At 46.2% G+C, this 22,968-nt stretch overlaps 1 protein-coding gene across 1 annotated transcript in view; it reads right to left on the reverse strand.

The window, feature by feature from the left end:
* Positions 1–8,004: 8,004 nt before the first annotated feature.
* Positions 8,005–22,968, reverse strand: part of LOC147733595 (ADAMTS-like protein 5) — a 262,354-nt gene continuing 247,390 nt past the window's right edge. Inside the window, exons 12-13 of the mRNA XM_086958186.1 lie at positions 11,864–11,935; positions 8,005–10,981 (exon numbers count right to left, since the gene is read on the reverse strand). Coding sequence (XP_086814312.1) covers positions 10,647–10,981; positions 11,864–11,935 — 407 coding nt within the window. The 3' untranslated portion in view covers positions 8,005–10,646. The remainder of the gene's footprint in view (positions 10,982–11,863; positions 11,936–22,968) is intronic.

The following is a 22,968-nucleotide window of genomic DNA, read 5'->3' on the forward strand; positions in this document are numbered from 1 at the left end:
ATGAGCCGTCTCCAAGAGGTGCTCTCAGCGCAATGGGTGCAATGCACAGGTTCATTCGACGATTTCAAACGAATGACCCCTCAGATGGCCAAAGCTCTGCAATGGTGGATTTGTCCTCAATACCTTTCTCAAGGATTACCTTTCTTGTTTCCAGCTTCGCCGCATATCATCACAACAGACGCCTCACTCTGAGGTTGGGTAGCTTTCCTCCAGGAACTGCAGATAAGTGGGAAGTAGTCCCCCTTCGAGAAAGAGCTTCATATAAATCTCCTCGAACTACGGGCGGTCTTCCTCGCCCTTCAAGCTTTCCTTCCAAGAATCAAGAATTCTCTAGTGCTTGTGCGTACGGACAATACCATGACAATGCACTATCTCAACAAGCAGGGAGGGACTCGCTCTCTAACACTCTCTCGCGAGTCACAAAAAATCTGGAACTGGTTTATCCTGCACAATATCTCCCTTCGGGCGGAATATGTCCCAGGAACGGACAATGTTCTAGCCGATTCACTAAGCAGACAACACACAACGTGTCATGAGTGGGAATTGGACCAGGGGATCCTCAACCAAATATTCTCACAATGGGGCACTCCTCTCATAGATCTATTCGCTACAAGGCAGAACGCCAAATGCCAACATTTCGCAAGCTGGCATCCCCAGAAGGGATCTCTAGGGAATACATTTTCAATCGCATGGTGCAACGTCTTTACATACGCTTTTCCACCGTTTCCAATGATTCCCAGAGTCCTCAGGAAATTGAAAGCAGAGCCGTGCACACTCATTCTAATAGCCCCAGCTTGCCACGCCATAGTTGGTTCGCAGAGCTTCACCTTCTTTCTCTGGAACCGCCAAACGGGTTGTAGCAGTTTTCTTCTTTCCTCACAATGAACCACCTGCAAGTCCAGTATCCGAATCCGGCATCTCTCAGGTTATCCGCTTGGCTCGTGAGTTCAAAGAATTTCAGAATCTAAATATTCCGCCGGATTGTAGGGCCATTCTAGCTCGGGCTCGAGCAGACAGTTCTAACAAGACATACTCTTTGAAGTGGAAGAGGTTTTGCATTTGGTGTAAAACTCAGAAAATACCTCCTTTTTCTTCTTCTCCAGTACAAATATTGCCTTACCTTCTCCATTTGGCGAACTCAGTTCTTTCTCATGCCTCCATCAGGGTTCACTTGGCGGAAATATCCCATTACAGAAGATCCTCTGCTGGCCCTTCTCTCTGGTCTCACAGATTGATCAAACAATTTCTTAAAGGCCTCTTCAGGACTTTTCCTCCTGTGAAGACTTTACCTCCTACTTGGCAGCTCAACACAGTCCTTAATCAGCTCTTGAAACATCCCTTTGAGCCGATACACAGGGCTGATCTTAAGTATCTCTCTTAGAAAACTGCACTCCTTCTTGCCCTTACTTCAACAAGACGAGTAAGTGAGCTCCAGGCTTTCTCAATTCAAGAGACTTTTCTGCAATTCAAACAAGACAGAGTGATATTACGAACAAACACAAAATTTGTACCAAAGGTCCTGTCGGACTTCCATCTCAACGAGCCTGTAGTCTTACGCTCTTTCTTTCCAAATCCTCACACTATGGCAGAGAGGACTCTACATTCTCTGGATCTTAAAAGCTGCCTAAAGTTTTATATTGAGAAGACAAAAACCTTCCGCAAATCCAACCAGCTGTTTGAGGCCTACAGTAGACCTAGAAAAGGCCTTCCACTCACTAAACAAAGTATTTCTCGCTGGATCTCTGCAGCTATTTCATTCTGTCACGAGCAAGTGGGGCAACCCCTACAATCTAAAGTACGGGCTCATTCCACTCAAGCGATGTCTACATCCATGGCGCTCTTCTCAGGTGTGTCTATCATAGACATTTGCAGAGCGGCAACGTGGAAGATGCTGCATACATTCACCAAGCATTACGGCCTGGATACAGAACTCATGAACGATGCTGCAGTGGGGCAAGCAGTACTTCGTCATCTATTTCGATAGAGGTGAGCCTTCTTTTCATCCCACCATACTTTCTAGTATACGCACATTTCATGTTTTCTATTTGTCACTTTGATATATTTTTATCTGGTGGATTGGTATATACTGTACCATCCGAAATGTGCTTATCATTGCTTGCTACTCTGATTCAGGCATGTGAATCTATGAAAGATACCCTAATACTGGATAAGAAATGCATTACTTACCTGTAACAGCAGTTATCTAGTATTGGTATCTTCCAAAGATTCACATGCAACCCTCCCGCCTCCACTGGAAGGACTCATCTAATTCTCTCAATGTACGCCTACTTAGCACGGTGCTTACAAAAGTCTGAGGGACAGGAGCTGCTTCCAGGGGGGTTCTAGAGGGAGGTGATAGCTGATTGGCTCTTCTCTAGAATATGGTCCTTTTTACAAAAGGACGTGGATATGTTACTAATACGGGCCTTTGGCCTATTACTCTATATGTCTAATGGGACATTACTTTATTTATGTACCGGTGACTCCCATCCCGATGACGGGGAATGATTCAGGCATATGAATCTATGAAAGATACCAACACTGGATAACTGTCGTCACAGGTAAGTAACGCATTTCTTATGCAAGCTCTCATCCCTCCCACTTATTCAGGCTGCACCCATCACTGTGTCCCTGGCAGCCTATGTGCAATACACTAACAAGACGACCCATCATGAGGCCCAGCAGGGGGCGGTTGACGACAATGAGAGCTTCCATCTAGGAGCTAAGCACTTGCCCCTGCGGCAGGCCTCCAGCAGGCCTTTCATTTGAATGAGACAGACAGATGCCAAAACAGCAAACATGCTGCCAAATAAACAGGCCCTCAGGCATCGGCGCAATCTGAGTACCGGTACTCTCATTGGCACTGGAGAAGTGCCGGTACTCAGCTTGGAAAAACAAGAAGTGCCGGTACTCAGTACCTGTGAGTACCAGCCCATTTAAAGTACTGCACCCATCCATACCATTTGTGTTGCTTGTTTTGTTTGTGGCTTTTATGTTTTCAGTCTCACCCTGTTGCGCTTGCCCCAGCGCGGCACCTACACCGATCTCCGCTACCCACCCCCACCACCCCTTCCAGGTCGCTACTTACCTGTTACCAATTTGCCCCTCATGGCTGCTTCTTTTAATGTATTTCAAAAGCAGCATGAACAAGTAAGAGGACGTGCACACCTCGCCTTTTTTTTCTCGCTTTCCATCGTGGCTGGGGGGCATTCCTTGGAAAAGCACACAGACATGCAGCAGTTAGCCCCGCCCCCAGGCATCAACACAGAAGACAGACACCTTGGCCCCGGTGTCTCTGGTGCAGGAGTGCCTCAGCCTGGCGCTCTCAACATGGCAGCAGTCGTCTAATCTGAGCTGGGTAAACTTTAAACTCCAAACTTACTGGCTTTATTTTCTTGTTATTTTTAAGACCTGCCAAGTTGTATAATGCAGGTCTTTCCAGTACTCCATGCCTAGAAAGTGTAGTCCCAGAGTTACTGTAGCAGTGACAACGCTGCCACCTCACATGTAGTAAAGTTGTACTAGTTTTGTTGCTAAACATGCACCCATCTTCCACGTTTACATACAAAACTTTCCAGAGCAGACCCCAGGGCACACGCTTGTTTTATAAAAGCTATCCGTAAATTTGAAAATGTTTTGTATGGACATGCAGCACTTTTAACTTTCCTTCCACTCTCCTCATGAAATAGGATAAACATAATTATTTGGTATATTCTGTCCCTCCCCTAATCGCTCTTGGGGGCCGTGAGCGCGTTATAAATGTTCATAAAATAAATTTGAAAAATGACTTCAGCCTGGCTGGCGAATGTTTATTCCGTTCTAGTTTCGCAGATTGAGTTTCGTGATTTTTCAGCTGACACAAAGCACACACCGGCATGACACCACCTTCACTAGGATGCTTAGGTACCGATGCCGACAGGCACTGCCTACATTCTGCGGTTGTTGTCGCAGATGCACCGGTACACACCACTTACACCCGGCTGCTGACAGTCACTGCACTCACCCAGTAGCCCAGTGGGAAGAGACACTGCCAGCCACACCCTAGCAGTTGCCACCTCCCCCCGGCCCATTTTCCAAAACCTTATTGTCAGATACAAGGCAAAGCACATTTTAACTGCAGACTACAGTCTGGGCTGAGTACTGTGTGTGAGTAACGACTTACTGCTGCACAGTGTCAGTGTGGCCTGATGTGTGACTGACACACCCTCAACTCAGTCAGCCTTTTAATAGCTTAGCCCGACATATGACTGACTCTTCCACGGCAGCTCTGCTAGCCTGTGCTGCATGGCTAAATACCTAGGAAGTCTCAAAGGCGAGACTGATTGCATTGCAAATGCTTGTACTCCTGCATTCCACAACACAAAACCTAGAGGAGAAACCAAACCTACCTGCCCGTGAGACAGGCCCGCCCGGGCGTCCACAGCTGTGCTGTCATCACATTACACTGAGAACAGCCTCAGCATGTGTTCTAATAATATATATGTGTTCATTTTAACTTTAAACCAAGGGTGTCAATTTGATTGGAAATGACGAGAATTATGCAAGCCACCTCACTTAGCGACATGGAATACACTGCATACATACATTAATTTATGGATGTAAAAACGTTTCTGCTGCGTTTCCATGTTCGTTTTGTTTTTCCCTATATTTATCTGCACTTAATATTCATCCTCTTTTTCATCCAAGGAAATGTCTGCTTACAGTATGTGTTTGCGAGCATCGTTGCTTTAAAGATTGTTAGGTGAACTTACGAAAACGAAACTTGCACAAATAAACCATCTACTTTTTTCTTCTTCAATCCTACGTATGCCTCTGGTACATTATTAGTTCAATATTAAGAGACTGGACGCTTTGTGTGTTTTGTGAGCCCAAAAAATGGTATGCAGGCCTGTGAACATGCACAAAATACACATGGACTCACAAGCAACCAGACAAGCTTCGAACGTGTGTGCATGCACACAGACAAACCATGCTAGGCTTTTCCTCACATGACGCTTACATAGAGCCTTCTGTCATGGGCATTGAAAACAAGCATTGGCAAAGCCAATAGATCTAGCCTTTTGGACCTTTTAGCTGTTTCAATGGTTTTTAGTGATGCCGTGCAGAATGGTTAAAGAAGAGACCCCCCAAAAAGAAGCTATGATAGGAACGCTGCAGCCGAGTAATTTTTTAGGCGCATGCATCACGTATGCACACACTTACAAAATTCAGAAACACATTTTTTTCTTTTTATTTAGTGACCCAAGTTGGATTGGTGAATAAAAGGCCTTTCAAAAGCATTTTTTCTTTTTTTTAAAGTGGGTGGGGAATCAACAAAAAGAGCAGGGTGGAAGCAACAGGGAAGATGCAGGTAGGAGAAAGTACCATGGTGGGCAGAGTGAAGCAATGCAGAGGGCGGCAGGAGAAGTACATAACATGGGAGGAAGAGAGAGCAACGTGGAGCGCTGGGGAACCACACAAAGGCAAGAGAAACATGGAGCACAACGGAGGAGGCGAAGAGAAGTACTCCAGGGAGAGGGCTGGGAACCCAGGCATTATCACGGAGTGCCTAATCAGAAATTAAAAAGGAAGTGACTGAAAGTAAGCAGAAGGAAAGCCCACACAATCAATCTTTGAAGCAGAGTTGACTGTGTTCACAGGTTGCTTTATTAAAAGCATGCTGCGTAATGCAATGAACACTAAGGGGCATATTATCAACAACTAGCGATATTTATCGCTAAATAGGCTTAGCGACATTATTTTTATCGCCGAGCATCGCCGGATTTTATCGCAAAGATAATGTGCTATTAGCAACGTTTATCTCGGAAGCGATGAAATTTCCGGCGATAGCAGCGAAATGCGTGAATGTCGCTGGGAATCCAGCAATATTCAGGCAATATTACTAACAGGGACTTAGCCTGAATATCCACCTCCCATTGGATATACAGGCTAAGAACTGGTCTGAGCAGGCGTTAGGTTTTGGAGATATTCGCGCTTAGCGCAAATATTTCCATCGCTGCGCCTGTCTTGATAATAGGCGATAGCGATGTTAGCGACTGCTTTCAGTCGCTAACAGGTTGGGTACGCCCACTTTGCATGTCATTAGCGATAAATATCGCTGACATGCAAAGCGGGCCCCAAACCGCTCGCTATCTCCTACTGCTGTTAGCGACAGCTTGCTAATAGGGCGATAGAATTATCGCCCGCCTTGATAATATGCCCCTATGTTTTCTTATTCCTACTGCACATCAATTAAAATGTACAATGTAATCAAATGTAAAGTTTATGCAAATGTGAATCTGTCCAGCGAGCACTCAGACAAGGTTTCACAGCAACATCCTAGCAAAGAGTTTCTTCACAACATTCACATATTAGTTTCGATAGAATAGTCTGACAGGTCAAGAGATAGCTATAGATGACGTGTAAATGTTTCTTAATCTTTGATATGACTTAGCTTTACTAGATAACTAGATGCATATTTTCAGGAAAGAGGAAGTTACTCAAGAGTAAACAAACGCAAATATAAGCCACAACTTCTCGATAGAGAACAAATGCAAATACAGACCACAACTTTCCATGTAAACAACTATCAAGTTATGAATTTGAAAAGGTTGGTAAAAAATAAAGATCTTCTACAGGAATTCAGAGCCATGTTGTGTGAAAGGGTGGTGGTAGTGGTTAGGATAGGGTGGTTTGTGGTGGTTAGAGGGTGGTGGTAGTGGCGAGGTAAGTATGGTGATGGTAGTAGGATGGTGGTTGTGGTGTGTGATGTTGAGGTGAGGGTGGTGGTGGTCTTGAGGGTTGTGGTGGTTAGGATAGAGTGGTGGTGGTGGTGGATAGTTGTGATTGTTAGGGCAGTGGTGGTGGTTAGCGCGGTGATGGTAGAGGATGGGGTGGTAGGGTTGTGGTGGTAAGGTAGTGGTAAGATAGTGGTAGGGTAGTGGTAAGGTGGTGGGGAGGAGCAGTGGTGGTATTAAGGGTGGCGGTAGTGTTGATTAGGATAGGGTGGGTTCATGGTTTTGGTTTGGGTGGTGATCGTTAAGGTAGAGTAGTGGTTGGTGTTGGTTAGGATAGGGTGGTGGTGGTTAGCATGGTGTTAGGGGGGTTGTGTTAGTAGGGTGGTGGTGGTTATGTTAGGGTGGTGCTAATTGTGATTAGGGTAGGATTGTGGTGTTGGTTAGGGTGGTAGGGGTTGGGGTAGGGAGTTGGTGGTGTAGAGTGGAGGTGGTGGTTAGGGTGGTGGTTACAGTGGTGGCAGTAGGGTGGTGATAAGGAGGGTGGTAGTGATAGCTAGGGTGGTGGTGATTAGATTGGTTGGGAGGGTGGTGGTAGGGTGCTTGTTTTATGTAAAATTAGATTATCCTCTGTACTGTCGCCTCTGTGACTTTTTTCCACCTCCCATTTCATACAGCATGGAGAGAGACAGAAGGGTGGAAGGATGCAATTAACAATGCAGAGTCGGATGGGGGAGAATGCATCCAAACACACAGATTCCTATGGTGTGCTGCAACTATTTTGTTTTATTACCTCTGAAAGAATGTAATTAGAAGGACACAGGGTGCCACATGGAAGCAGTACTTGGGCCATTCACCTAGGGGAGAGACAAATGCTTGAAGAGGAAGTGAAGCCAGCACGTGCTGTCAAAAGGGAGAAAGGAAATGAGAGTGGCAAGGAAGCCAACCAATCGTAAGCAATGGGGGTGCTCTAAGCCCCTTGTAAGTAAACAAAATATCTCAAGAAATAACACGTGCTATCTCAGGTGAGATCAAAACCATTGGTGTAACAATGGCCACAGGGGTCCCCCCGGCAGTGTGAAATGGGCAGCAGACCCCTGGACTGGGAGCTTCTGACCGGGTCTGGTGCGTGGAGGGCTCCCCTCCATGTATTTTGCGGGAAAGGGGGAGGTGGCGGAGGACTCAAGTTTTGTTATGGCACGGATCAAAACATATGATATGGCACTGTCTATTTTGTGAGAATAAATACCTTTCATGCCAGATTGTAAAACATATAAAAAACAGATGGTAGTTTCACAATAACATGATTTATTGTGGTACAATATGCATATAATTCACGTGAAAAACCTTTAAAAAAGCCTGTAAATAATTTCATCATCCCAGGCAATTTGTGGCATTACAACTGATCTGCAATATGGAAATCGGAAATCAGAACTGCCCTGAATTGAATACTTACAGTTTAGAAGTCTCATAAGAAACTATATGAAAGGTTTCACATGCACTAGCCAAACATCATAAGATACACGGGGAGGTTTTTAATGGGCTGTATGGAGGCTTTAGAATGGTATAGGATGCAATATATTGGGGATAATACCAGATTAAAACCATGTGCATTGCTGCTGCATGATTTTACAGATGTACTTCAGTAGCCAGTACAGAGAGTCGGTTAAATCCTTTCTAATTATGTACAGGTATGGCCCCATGTTCCATTCCCACTATGTCACTGAGGTGTATGATGATTTGTCCATACAATCTTACATATGCTCAATCTTCTGATTAAACTTGAATTCGTTGTACTACTTTTGTATTTGAAGGCAGATGAGAGATGTATGGCTAGAGACTGAGTAAAACCCATAATGTTAAAACTAATTATGTTTTAAGGAAATAAAATGGTACCCATCATTACTCTTTTCCTTGGCCGCCCTCTTACTCACGCTTCGAAGGAAGGGTGTTGTAACATTGGTCCCTCCAGGATTTTCTGCCATTTGATGGCATTCATTTTCCCCACCAGCCAACAAAGATTATACAAACATATATTTTAACATATTTTATTGAAGTGTGCAAGGGAGGTTTCCCAAAGCTGTATCTAAAACCAAACCTTGTGTAATGCTTTGGTCAGAGCGGTGTTGTACTTCGCTGCTTTCTCCTTTTTCCTGAAGTGAGACCAGGATTGAGGCAGAATAGAACAGAGGTCGTTGTTTAAAACATGGAAAGAAGGCCAGGGTTGTACCTCACCAACTCATCAGAGAAGCAGCGATGCGAGCCTATGGTGCTGTCAGGCACACAATACTCCCAATTAGTGATATCTGTAGACTAAGAGGGTAGATGCTTGTCAATTTTATTTAGGCTCCTAGCGACAGCCTGTCTGGTGTTGATTGTAGTTTATTTAAGGTTAAAATGACAGACAATCAGGAGTGTGACACAACGTTCCTCCACTGGAGGGCAATTACCACAATAGGTGTGTGAGAGAAGGCAGCACGTCCTTCATTTTCCATGTCTACATCTCAATATAGCTTATTCTTCTGATTGACTGAGCATGTATTACACAAAATTTAGGATGACCAGTTTAAATAATGCAATGCATAGGTGGTGGCCGCTGCGCCAACACTTTAAGCATTGATTTTATGGTTTATAGTAGTTTCTCATCTCAGATGCTGTGGGAAATCACCCTTTTAGATAAAAGTCTATATGTGTGTATATATGCGTGTGCATACACACACACACATATCCAAAAATAGTATGTCTATCTAGATGTAAGTATAATGTACATAGAGGTATGCATAACAAATCTCAAGACCAAACGTGGAGAGGTTTGTAAAAGTCACCAGTGTCCAGTGATGGTATTATCGCAACATAGTACAAGGTTGCCAGTTATATATTTTTATATTACCTTAAGTGACCTTCTATGTTTCTCAGTGGGTGAAACACCATAACACGCGAGGTACGACATCATTGCATGAATTAATGGTTTTTAAACCATTACTAAACATGAAGTAAAACAACTTGTGTGAAATAAATTAGGAAAATACATTTTAAACCGGTATACTACATTTGAAACCGCCAGTGTGTTGGCATTGAAGTGAACTTCCACCAGCTGTCAATGTGATATATCATAAGTCAGAGATAACAAATATGTCATATTACATTCTGGCATAGTATACAAGTCTCACATTCACTCCGCCCTAATGCCAGCACACATGCATGCAAATATAATCCTGTATAAATATAGAGAATAGTATCAAATACAGGGGTAAGGAACCACAATCAGCAATTGTGAAGGAAGCAGCAATTTCAGCAATATATGTGGGTGAGGTTTAGCACTTATATTGCTTTCTTTCTGAGAATACACAGCTGATAGCTTGGTATCGGACCAACAGAATTCTTTAGAAATACTGAACGTGCTGTAACATTGCATAACACTCTATTTGTAATGCACCTGTTCACTGCTGGAATGGTTTCTTGGCAGTGACAACAGATGCTTTTTGTTGCCCAACTCAATAGAGCTCCTTTTTTGGCCTCTGGAGGATGAATGGCTATGCAGACCTGCCGACCTTCCAATCTCAACCACATAGTTAAACATCAGTCACTGCGGTAGGTCAGTCGACGGATCGTCAACATAGTCCTTTAACTATGTAGCTCAGTTCCACACTGTGCTCCGTAATACGCTGCTCAAAAGCCATTTCAGTCCACCCCAGCGTCAATATAGACTAAGGTAGTATTGTTTCTAATCTGACAATATGACATCAAGCCACATATACTGTATTGTTCTTTGGTTTTATGCATTTGGCAAACGTTCCTGCAAAAAGTGCTCATAATGTGTAAATCCCAGTGTACCTGGAAATGATTTAGTCCACAAATAGGAATGCCCTGGGGTCCTCTCTTCATCCTTTATCTTTGGTGGGGATTGGAGACCTTTGGGTTCTCTCTGAAGAGCTAGCCATGATGTTTTGTCTTTGACTGGGCTCCATACTTCGAACACTCTTGGTTTAGGCCTCGTAGTAACTTGTCTTCCTTTGGTCTGTAGGGGCGTACAAAGCTATGGGCCTCTAGCAGTATCCTATTCAGGGTGTGCTCGTAATTCACATGCCTTCGAGCCATCAGGATGTAGTCCCTCTTCTCCAGCAGTTGAGGGCAGTCGCAGATGTTTGGAACCCACATGTATTCCCGCCTCACAATGGGAAAGTTGTTCTTGTACGTCATCACCACCTGCACATCGTAACGCGTTTCCTTTCCAACCAGCCTTTTACCAATGATCCTGCCTCGAAAAACTGAAAGAAAACCACAAAAAGATTAGTACCAAGACTAAAAAAGTTCCTACACATAGACAGCGTACTGATTCACACCAGCTCTATTGCAGGGTTGATGAGATTCATGTGATCCAATTGTTCTCTATTGAGGTAACGCAGAAGAGTGAGAGCTTCCATGTCCATCGACTGGATTAGGATGCATGACATGCTCAAGGCATGACATTGTATGCCAAGTGATAGTTTTCCAGCTGGATGCTAAACATTGTCCTTGAGATCGTGAAGCGGAAGCCATGTGCTAGACCAGCTGTTCAAAGATGAGGTGAGATCTAAAAATGTAGCCCGACAGGGGACATAGGAAGAGCCAACGCGTTTCCTCAGCAAACTTGGTGAAACCTTTGAAGGATTGTAAACTTTAAATCAGAAATAAAAAAAATCGACAACAATTCCTTCTAGCTAGGCAATTTCATGACACGAAAGACGTTTTTAACAAGAAAATTCTCCCAACAAAGTTTTGTAAAGTTGATAAAACTCTTGCATCTGTGCAACAGGCAGGGATTTCTAGCTTCCGTAAACTACTCAGATGAAATTTAAATTAAATCATCTGTAGTACGGCCATCCTGTTAAACGGGCTGCGGAGGAAAAAACAAGCTGTACAAAAATAGGAAAGAACCTGGAGGAAACAATTAGTACATCATAAAATTGAGCTCTTTAATCAGTTATATATTTTGGACTGCATAAAAACGCCTAAATGGAGCCAGGGGATTTGTTGCTTTTCATGCATTTTGCCCTAATGTAGACACACGTGCTTTCAGAGTCAGACTCAAATAAAAGGATCCAGATTGTGATCGGGAACCAGGCACTCTTCCAAACAACGAAAAGGAAAATAGAAAGCAGAGTTCTCACCAAAGTCCTTCTGACAATACTGCTTAATCTTGTTCTGGCGACCTTTGATCTTTTTACATTTGCCACATTTATCTGCAACAAGAAGGCAAGTTTTAAAAACACAGTCTAAATACAAGTATTGGTACTCATGCGGAAAAATTACAGGGTTGAATTTATTCACTCTCAAAAGTGCATAATAGGAATAATCTGATTGGTATAACCACGATCTCTTAGAATCTGCTTGAAGGTGCCACACTGCATACCACAAATTGGCTTTAAATATGTCACATGTCCAGCTTTCCCATTGTCGGCATCTCTGCGGATCCATACTTATATAGAAAAAGTTTATTTCCAACCTTTCTTTGAAACTACCTTTAATTCTATAAGAAATTAAATGGGCACATAGACCACATAACCAGTGAAAAATAGAATTTACAGTCACGCAGGAAACAAAAAAATTTTGAACAGAGGTGTTACAAGCAGCATATGAACATTAAACCTCAAACAGAAGCAAAGAGGTAAGGAGCTAACATTCATGTAATTATTAGATTACAATTGCATATGAAATGTAGAACAATAATAAAATATATTATGAACCCAGTGGAATGAAAGGGATGAAGACATAGTCATCTGAATGTCCATCGTGTTAAACAAGGGGAACTTCCTTTTCAACGCAACTTTTACCACGCAGTGCCTTTACGACGCAACTATTACAGCGCATGTCATTACAACGCATAGCGCTGGAGGGTGCTCTAGGATAGGGAATAGATTTAATTTACTATCCAACACCTTCCCTACTATCCACGGGGACTGGAGTTGGAATAGTAAATTAAACCATTCACTATCCAGCCCCCTTAACGCTATGCGTTGTAACAGCATGCGTTGTAAACACTGCGATGTAAAGGTATGCGTGGTAAAAGCATGCGTTGTAATGTCATACATCCGTTAAACAAGCGAGACACGCAACGCTAACAAAGTAACAGTTTATGTTGGGTTTGAGGTGGAAGGGATTTGATTCCAAGTGATCGAGCAAATTCTTTGTCTTGACTATGGAGATGCCAATCTAACAATAAATAAATCCAGACCACTCCAAAGTGATTAATAATAACAATAACATGCTTGGGTTAGAGGCAGTGGAGTTCAGTACTGTCAAATGTATCATTGATGAGGAAATCTACAGTAGTCTCCAGAAGTACTTAGGGGGGCGGTTGATCGGCACTGCAGACCCATTGGCAGCTGGATTATTTAGTGGCAGTATCAAATCACATGACTGTGTTTTAGTTTTTTTTTGAGTGAGAGGCAGAGTAGGAGGTTTCCTTGGGCATATCCTCTGCATCTCACCTATCATTCATGTCACTTTATGCACTGTCTGCAGGGCTTTTTTTTAGCACGTCTCTTACTTTCCTTTGGCCTGGTCAACCCACATTTGTATTTATCATATTTTTCTACCAATGTCTTTATCTCACCATCTTTGAATTGTGGCTACTCAACTTTGATTTGTGGCTTCTCTGCTTCTCACCTTCGCAATTCAACTTCACTAATATTCTTCTTACTCCAGGTTTCATGAACATTTGCTTCTTTTTATTATTGTCTTGATGGGTTTACAACCGTCGTTGCAATTCCCCAATCTGGATTATAAAATACTTCCACCTGGCGTGAATTTCCATGTTAAATCCTGCACATTTCAGTTTAGGGAGTCTTTTGAGTCATATGCCGCAATTGTCAGGTTTTCCCTTTAACCCCTTCCATGCTGATGACGAACCCCAGCCGTCATGCACTACGGTGCTCGTGTGCTGATGACGGCTGGGGTTCGTCACGGCCCGCCCCTGTTCGTGTTGTTTACAGCACACCAGGGGAATCGCGGCCGCATGGAAGGGGTTAATGCTTCAGTATGTTGCTGTCTAGTCAGTATAAAATGCACCAAAGGATTCACAGCTGCATAATTCATTCTGTATCGCCTCTTTCTGGCCTGATCATTCAGGAGGATTAATGGCTAGTTTTGACATTGGATTGTATTAGGTGAGGTTTAACTCCTTTCAGCCAGAATGTGAGAAGCCATTGATCATTCTATGGTGGTTGCTGAAAAGAATGTTTTTGCTTTTATTTATCATTAGAGTGAACATATTGGGTGACAAACTTGAGATAGTGGAGGTGGGGAGCATCGAATGACTTAAGCAGGTTAACTGAGGCTTGCTGAGTTTTTGTTGGTAGCTTTGTTACCCATATAATTTTATTACTTCGTTATCTGAGAATTATTGAGAAAATCCTCAGTTTTTTTGTTAACTTTTGCCGGGGCTGGGTGATGCTTTGGCCTATTCATAATGGCCTCAATATGACTAAAATCGATTGTGTTTCATTGTTGGAACGGGATGATGTATGGAGACTGAGGGACTCTTGAGATGTATAAAGATCACCCATAATCGCCGGACTCTCTGAGTGCCCATGTTCTGGATGTGTGGGCTTTTATTTAGATGACTCTCTCTCTATGAAGCAGCTGATTAAAGTGAGTTCTCCTACTTTTTTTTTTCCAATTCAGTATAATTAGGAAAGCTCTGCCTTTTCTACTTGCTCAAGTTGTATCAGTAAATATTATTTTCAAAGTCAATTACTGTAACCCTCCCTAGATAGATCTTCCTCAGTTATCCTTTTTTAAAAAAAAATATTTTTCTTTGCATTTTTAACCAACAGAAACACAGCTGGCAAGTCACAAGTGAATATCCACACACCCTGGTTCCCCCTCACCTCCGCCTGCAAGACATCTTTCTGTAGTGCTCTTTTATTGTCCAACGACCCCTCTCGGGCCCAGGGCCTGTAGCCCGCCCCCATCCATCTTGGAAAAGAGCCCCGCTCATTAGGACACTCAGTGTGTCAGTCCGATCCCAGTCCCCCATCCAGACCATGATACCTTCTCCATTTTCCCCAAACTGCAGAATTTCCGGGGACAGCCTCTTGCTTTATAGGTGACCCTTTCCACCATCATATACACGTCCAGCCCCCTTCTCCATTCCCCCAATTGAGGAGGTGACGGCACTCCCCACGCCCTCGCCACATCCCTTTTTGCCACCACCAGTGCCAGCATTGCAAAGATCAGGTGCGGGTGGCACAGGTCTACATTGTTAGTTATCCCTAGTAAAACAAACTTTGGTTCCGCCAAAAGCTTTGCCTCTAGCACCTCACTGAACTCTCCCAATACCTGTGTCCAATATTTGTGAATAGTGGGGCAGTCCCAAATGATATGATAGAAGTCCCCCTGCGGGTGGCCACACCGAAGTCAAGTCAAGTCAAGTCAATAAATTTATATAGCGCACTACATACCCAGAGGGTCTCAAGGCGCTTGAAGACGGGTGGGTATTTACTGGTCAAATATCCACGTTTTAAGTTGCTTTCTGAATGCTAGGTGGTTCTGAGTAAGGCGAAGGTGAGTGGGAAGTGAGTTCCAGGTTTTAGCTGCCAGGTAGGAGAAGGATCTACCTCCCATGGTGGTTTTGTTGATGCGAGGTACAGTGGCAAGGGCTTGGTTGGAGGATCGAAGCTGGCGGGAGGGGGTGTAGAAGGACAGTCGTGTGTTGAGGCATTCGGTCCGATTTCGTAGAGTGCTTTGTGTGCGTGGGTTAGAAGCCGGAAAGCACTACTGTAACTTCCTATCCCTCTTACAGGCTCTCTCTCAGCGCGGGGACACACCGGAGCGCGTAACCATGCGCTTTACAAAATTCCAAAATAAATAAATAAAATAAAGTAATCCTCTTATTGACGGGGAGCCAGTGGAGGTTTTTCAGGTGACCAGAGATGTGTTCTTTACGCGGGATGTCTAATACGAGCCTGGCTGAAGCGTTCTGGATGCGTTGGAGTTTTTTCTGGAGTTTTGTGGTGGTACCGGCGTAAAGGGTGTTTCCGTAGTCTAGTCGGCTTGTGACCAGAGCGTGGGTGACCGTTTTTCTAGTTTCAGTGGGGATCCAGCGGAATGTTTTTTTGAGCATGCGAAGAATGTTGAAGCAAGATGAAGAAACAGCGTTGACTTGCCTGTTCATCGAGAGTGAGGAATCCAGGATGACGCCCAGGTTCCGTGCGTGGTCCGTCGGGATGGGTGCTTTTCCAAGGGCCTCTGGCCACCAAGAGTCATCCCAGGCGGAGGGGGAGGTGCCTAGGATGAGGACTTCTGTTTTGTCTGAGTTCAGTTTCAGACGGCTGTGCTTCATCCATTCGGCTACTTCTTTCATTCCTTCATGCAGGTTGGTTTTGGCAGTGTTCGGGTCTTTGGTGAGTGAGAGGATCAGTTGAGTGTCGTCGGCGTAGGAGATGATGTTGAGGTTGTGTTGGCGTGCGATGACCGCGAGGGGGCTCATGTATACGTTGAAGAGGGTGGGGCTGAGTGAAGATCCTTGTGGTACGCCGCAGATGACTTCAGTGGCCTCTGACTTGAATGGTGGAAGGCGGACTTTCTGGGTTCTTCCGGTGAGGAACGAGGTGATCCATTCCAGTGCTTTTCCTTGGATTCCGACGTTTCTGAGGCGTTGTAAAAGGGTGCTATGACAGACCGTGTCGAAGGCTGCGGAGAGGTCGAGGAGGATGAGGGCGACTGTGTCTCCATTGTCCAGTAGAGTTCGAATGTCGTCTGTTGCTGCGATGAGGGCGGTTTCAGTGCTGTGCTTGGCTCGGAAGCCGGATTGTGAGGGGTCGAGGGATTTGTTGGTTTCGAGGAATGCGGCGAGTTGGTTGTTGACCGCTTTTTCGATGACTTTGGCCGGGAATGGAAGGAGTGAGATAGGGCGGTAGTTTTTGAGTTCGGTGGGGTCAGCTGTGGGTTTCTTCAGGAGGGCGCTGAGTTCGGCATGTTTCCAGCTTTCCGGGAAGGTTGCGGAGTTGAGGGAGCAGCTGATGACGTCTCGAAGGTGCGGTGCTATAATGGAGTCTGCTTTGTTAAAGATGTGGTGAGGGCATGGGTCTGTGGGGGATCCTGAGTGGATAGAGTTCATCAGACGGATGGTGTCCTCAGTGGAGATTGGCTTCCAGTCATTCAGGATGTTCAGGGGGGGTGGGGGTCCTGCAGGGGGTTGGGTGGGTTGGTCTTCGGGTCAGTTGTCGAAGCTGTTGTGGATGTCTGCAATTTTGTTGTGGAAGAATGAGGCTAGGGAGTCGCAGAGGGTTTGAGAGGGGGTGATGTCGTTGGAGTTGGCTGAGGGGTTTGTAAATTCCTTGACGATGTTGAATATGGCTGAGATACCCGCCACCCCCTCTCAACACAATCCCCAAGGATGGGAAACCGGAAACAGTTCTGAACTTTTGGAAGACGGGAGGGAGTGACCCTCCCGGCCGTATTTATTAAAATATGAAACAAAATTAAAACATTAAATAACAGTTTCATATTATGTACAATTTCATTACCACATTGCGATGTTTTGGCTAACCTTAACATATTCTCTAATACAAAGGTTCTCCTAGCCGAACTAACATCCTACAAAACATTTAACTTGAAATTTTGAAATTGTACATCCTAACGTTTAAGGGCCAACGGCAAGGTCGTAACCGGTGTCAAGATCCCTAAACCAGAAATATCCCCCTCACTTGTGAGGGGCGACCGCACAGAGGTGTACCTCGAGTGCAACTACCAATTTCCCTTGACTTGACGGGGGCCCCAATAAACTCGACGCCACTTAAAGGTCGTCCGAGGACTCGTGTGAGGTATCTAGAAGGTAGCGTAGACCCCCCCCCCAAACCCCACACAACTTACCACATCTGCCGTCGCAGATGACCTGGCCCCGGGAAATTCTCCAGGAGGGGGCTGTAGCCCCTCCTACCCAGGAAGGGGCCTTGACCGCCTTTCCTTTCCTTTCGGCGGCCCATCCTTAGAAGGGACCGCCTACCCCGTTGAGGGGCCAATGGCCACCTCCCTCGAGCGCTCCCATCCGTAATGTGTGACGCCCACTCATAGGGATCTTCCAATTAGTGCTCACCGATCATGACCTTACCGCCCGACCAAAATAAATACGACAGTTCTAAACTAAATGACTAATTTACTAAAAGACAGTAAAACAACAACTTTATTAATAACATGCTACTGATCAACACTAGAGAAGGATAACTTTATTTGCAAAACATACCACAAAATTGACCATTCTTTATTGCATATTCAAAGTCATCACGATAATAATCCGAACCTGTAAACAAAATTAGAGTTACCACATCAAACTTTATTCAAAACCACGTGCTGTCCTCAGGGGCTGGTGGGTGGGTCAAAAATGGCTCTTCGTTCCGTCTCGAGCTCACGTGCAGCGAGGTGGTGCAGCTTCAGAGCACAGGAACAAGAGGATGCTTCCTTGGCTTGTTGCTCCTTTTATCCGTCTTCAGGGCGGGCGTAAACCCGCCCCGGCCTGCCCCGAGGGCGTGGCCGGCCGCGTCAGTGTCTAGGCCAGCCCACTCCAGGGCGGGAAAAAGGCGCGCCCCGGCTACGCCACTTCGGGCATACCAGCCGAGACTCGCCTCCCGCCCAAGATGGCTTCCCGGGGGGATCGGGGTACTCCACCATACGTTCGGGGGGACCGAATGGTCGCCCCTTTCCATAATTCCTTGCTGTTGTGGGCGTTGTTATCTAGTCGGTCCTTGAAAGCGGCTTTCTTGGCATTTCGGATCAGTTGGTGGTGTATGCGGGTGGCGTTTTTAAAGGCGTCCTTGGTGCTGGCGGTTGGGTCTTTTTTCCAGGCCTTCTCAAGGGAGCGGCAGAGTTTCTTGGATTTCTTAAGATCATTGTTGAACCAGGAGACCTTCTTGCTGCCTAGTTTGATTTGTCGTTTTTTCAGTGGTGCTAGGATGTTGGCGCTGTTGGATAACCATTGGGTGAGGTTGGATGGCTGCTTGGTCGGGGTTTGACGAGTGGGCTGGGGGGTTCTGAAGAAGCGATGAGGAGATCTGGTCGATGGTGATTTTGTTCCAGTTTCTTTGCAGAGTGGGTTGGGGGCCGTTGTTGGATGTGGGCTTGTTGTAGGTAAAGTGAACGCAGCTGTGGTCAGTCCAAAGGAGAGCTGTGGTGTGGCTGAAGGAGACATGTTTGCTGGAGGTGAAGATAGGGTCGAGTGTGTGACCTGCGATGTGGGTGGGGGTAGTGACAAGTTGTTTAAGTCCGAGGTTGGCGAGGTTGTCCAAGAGGGTGGTGGTGTTGCGGTCGTTGTACTTTTCAAGGTGAAAGTTGAGGTCTCGCAAAAGGATGTAATCCTCGGAGGGGAGTGCGTGTGGAGTGATGAAGTCCGTGATGTCTTCACTAAATTGTGCGCGGGGTCCTGGTGGCCTGTAAAGGAGGGTGCCTCTGAGTGTGGTCTTGGGGTCGATGTGGATCTGGAAGTGAAGGTGTTCAGTGTTGGCGAGATTGACGTCAGAGCTGGTCGAGATGCGGATGGATTTCTTATGGACGATAGCGTTGCCTCCTCCTGTGTGGCCGGTACGGTCCTTGCGAATGATCTTATAGCCTTCCGGGATAGCAATGGTGATGTCTGGGGCTGATGTGGCGTTCATCCATGTTTCTGTTAGGAAGGCGACGTCCGGAGAGATGGTGTCTAGTAGATTCCAGAGGTCGATGGCGTGCCTGTGGACCGAGCGGGTGTTGAGCAGGATGCATTGTAGGTGGTTGGGGTCGGATATCTGTTGTGTGTTCGTAGATGGGGAGTTGTTCTTGGTGCCGTCGAACTTGCAAGAGTAGCAGGAAAAGGGTCCATGGGTGTGTCCAGGAGCGGCTTGGACGCAGTTGGGGGAACGGCCGGGGTTAAGGGCTAGGAGGGTGGAGGAATCGTAAGTAATGCGGGAGGGGTGGGAGGGACGGGGGCCAGGGGGTCTGGCGCTGGGCGCGGTCCAGGCGCGGACGGGCGTAGACGGGCTTACCTTTGGCGCACCTTCGGCGCGACCGCTGCGCGTGAACGCTGCGCGAGAATGCATCTGACATAAGTGGAACTTATAGAGGGAGGGGCGAGGGAGGAGCAGCTGGGAGGCGGGAGCGGGGCGGAGATCAAGGCAGGAAGGCAAAAACAACAACAACAGGAAGACACAAAATGGCAGTCAGCCCAAATTCGAAGAACGGGTTGGGGCACACTATGATCATAAAAAACGCTATCACTAAGGCAGTGGAGCCGGCACAAGGCACAACCAGGCACAAAAATACAGAGCACAGGCAACACAGATAAACAGAGCATAGCAGCGCGTTATTGCAGCCTAGCGCCGCGGTAATATGCTAATGAGCTCGTCAAAACGGCAGAACACCGTTAAACAGTGGAGCTGTTAATTAAGGCGATCTAGCGCTATAAGCAATGCCGTAATGGTCAGTGCAGGCAACAAATTGGCACAGCAAGCAATGCAGTAATAGTCTATGCAACAGACTGGCACTAGCGCCGCGTTATTATGTAAATCAGCTGGTGAAATCGGCGAAACAGCGCTAAACAGAAGAGCTGCCAATTAAGGCGATCTAGCGCAATAAGCAATGCGGTGATGGTCAATGTAGGCAGCTACGATACCAAATTTGATCTCGCAGGGCAGGGAGTAGCGTTGGGGAGCGACCGTATCGAGTCACTGGCTCGACCCATGCGGTGTAGCCTAACCCTATCATAATAAACCCCGTGTAGTATCATATTGAATGAGTCATAGTCGGGATTTAATCGCCACATCTCTGTGGTGCATCAAGGCTGCTGCCCAGTCTACTGTGTCCATCTCGCCCACATCTTGTTCCCAAGGTGCCCTCAGTGTCCCTAATCTATCCTGGTGCGTTATTATTCAGGGTCTTATAAGTCCGGGATACTAGTTTATTGGGTATCTGTTCTTGCAGCAGGCGACCCTCTAGTGGGGCATATTCCGCCAAGGGAGAAGACAGCGCCACTTCAGCCCTCCAAGCAAGACGCAGTTGCACATATTTAAGGAATTGTATGGGCATAGCCCATACTCTGTCACCAAGGTCCCTTAGGGTTTAAGGTCCCCCTTGCCACCAGATCCACCAGCGTGGAGATTCCAATATCGTCCCATCCTCCGAAAACCCCTAAGTTTGTGTGGTTCCTCCAGCCATGAGCAGGACCATATTGGTGTCTGCTTTGTTGGTTTGTGTGCCCATCCCATCATCTTCGTTGCCCTGTCCCAGACCTCTATGGTTATTTGTGTGGCCGGGAGTAATCGTCTCTTTCCAGTGCCCCCATATAAATAGTGCATACTAGTGCGGTGTGCCATGGTGTCCCTTTCCAATCTATATGTAGGGTGATCTGCTGGAGCATGTAACCATTCATTTATCGGCGTCAAATGCTCAGCCCAGTAGTATGCCTCCAAATCTCGTAAGGAGATCTCTCCATTATACTGATTTCTCTGTAACGTGTCACGGGCTATTCTCTGTTGCTTTCCCCGCCACAGCAGGGAGCGCAGTTCTGCGTTCATCACTTTGAATGTCTGTCTGGGGAGGTGAAAGTATTTGTTTACTAGGGCATACAAAAAATGAGGTAGTGTAATTTTAAACATAGCAGCTCGGCCCAAGATCGTGAGGGGAAGGGCCTTCCACCAAAGTGCGTCGTCCGCAAAGTCCATAATCACTCGCTGAATGTTATTTTGATAGGATATGTTTCTGTCTGTGGTCAGGTAGATCCCCAGGTACGTGAACCACATCTGTGTGACCTGGAGGGCCCCAGGCAGAGGGGGCCATGTTTCTTCCTGTCGCGGGCTGTACAGGAGCGATTTATGCCAATTTATCTTGTATCCCGAGAAGGAGCCATACCTGCCCTGGAGCCTGAACAGCGCGGGGACTGTAGTGGCCGGTTGTGTAACATAGAGCAAGATATCATCCGCGTCTAGCAAGATTTTCTCTTCCTGAGTGTCGGTCTGTGCTATTCGAAATCCCCATATCTCCTCCGTCTGTTGGACCTCACAGGCCACTATTTCAACGGTGAAGGCGAAAAACAGTGGAGACAGAGGGCATCCCTGTCGGGTCCCCCTCCTAATGGGAAAGACTTCCGATAGAATCCTGTTCACCTTAACCTCATGCGCGCTAGCGGAATTCCGCTCGTACGCTGAGATTTTTTAAAACGCATGTTACGTGACGAGCTGGGCTCGTCATCAGCGTGCGAGGAGGCTACGCCATGACGAGCCCAGCTCGTCATCAGCGTGGAAGGGGTTAACCAGGGCTCTGGGATCTGCATATAGAAGTCCCACCCACTTCCTGAATTTATGGCCCACGCCAAATTCGATTAGAGCTGCCTTTAGGAAGGGCCAATGTACCGCATCAAACGCTTTTTCACTATTGAGGGAGAGGAACATATGTGTATCCTCCCGTACCTTTACCTCCATGAGCCAATTATGAGTTTGACGTACATTTTGCCTAGTTGCCCTCTCTGGTAGGAATCCTGTCTGGTCCTGATGTACCAGCAGCGTAGCCTCCACATTCAGGAGGGAGATAGTTTGATAAGACGCGCATTCTTCGGGGGTCCTGCCTTGTCTATATATGGGTATGATTGTGGCCATTCGAAGGTCCAGTTGGAGGATGCCTTCCTGGGCCGCATCTTTGAATAGCTCTAACAGGTGGGCCGCCAATAGATCAACTCCTTTTTAAAAAATTCGGCTGGACCTCCATTTGGACCTGGGGACTTCCCTGGGAGGAGTCTGGCTATCACCTCTCTAATTTCAGTGACCTATATATCGGATTCGAGGGTCTCCTTGTCCTCGTCTGTTAAGATCAAGGTTTGAACAGTAGTCAGGTAAGCCATGATCTCTTCTGAGTCATCAAACTCCCTGGCTTTATAAAATTCCCTAAAATAGGAAGCAAAAATCTGAACAATCTGGGCGTCTCCCCGATGCATCTGGCCCTGCCCATCAATCACGCCCACTATCCATCTGGGGTCCCTTTCCTTGCGGCTTAGCCTTGCTAGCAGCTTCCCAGACTTGTCCCCCACATCATATAATCTGTGTAGGGTCGCTAGTGCCTGTGCCTTGGCTTCATCTGTTGCTAGGGTTTTATAGTGCTGTTGGATATCAGTCAGGCGTCGAAGCACCTGCGGGTCCCTTTCCGACAAATATTGCCTCTCTATCTCTAATATTTGGGTTTCCAGGAAATGAAGGTCCTCTTGCGCTTTCCGCTTCTCCCAAGATATTAGATTTTGGGCCCTGTCTCCGAGTACTGT

Source organism: Lissotriton vulgaris, chromosome 2_1, assembly GCF_964263255.1.
Source record: "Lissotriton vulgaris chromosome 2_1, aLisVul1.2, whole genome shotgun sequence".
NCBI classification, from domain to species: domain Eukaryota; kingdom Metazoa; phylum Chordata; class Amphibia; order Caudata; family Salamandridae; genus Lissotriton; species Lissotriton vulgaris.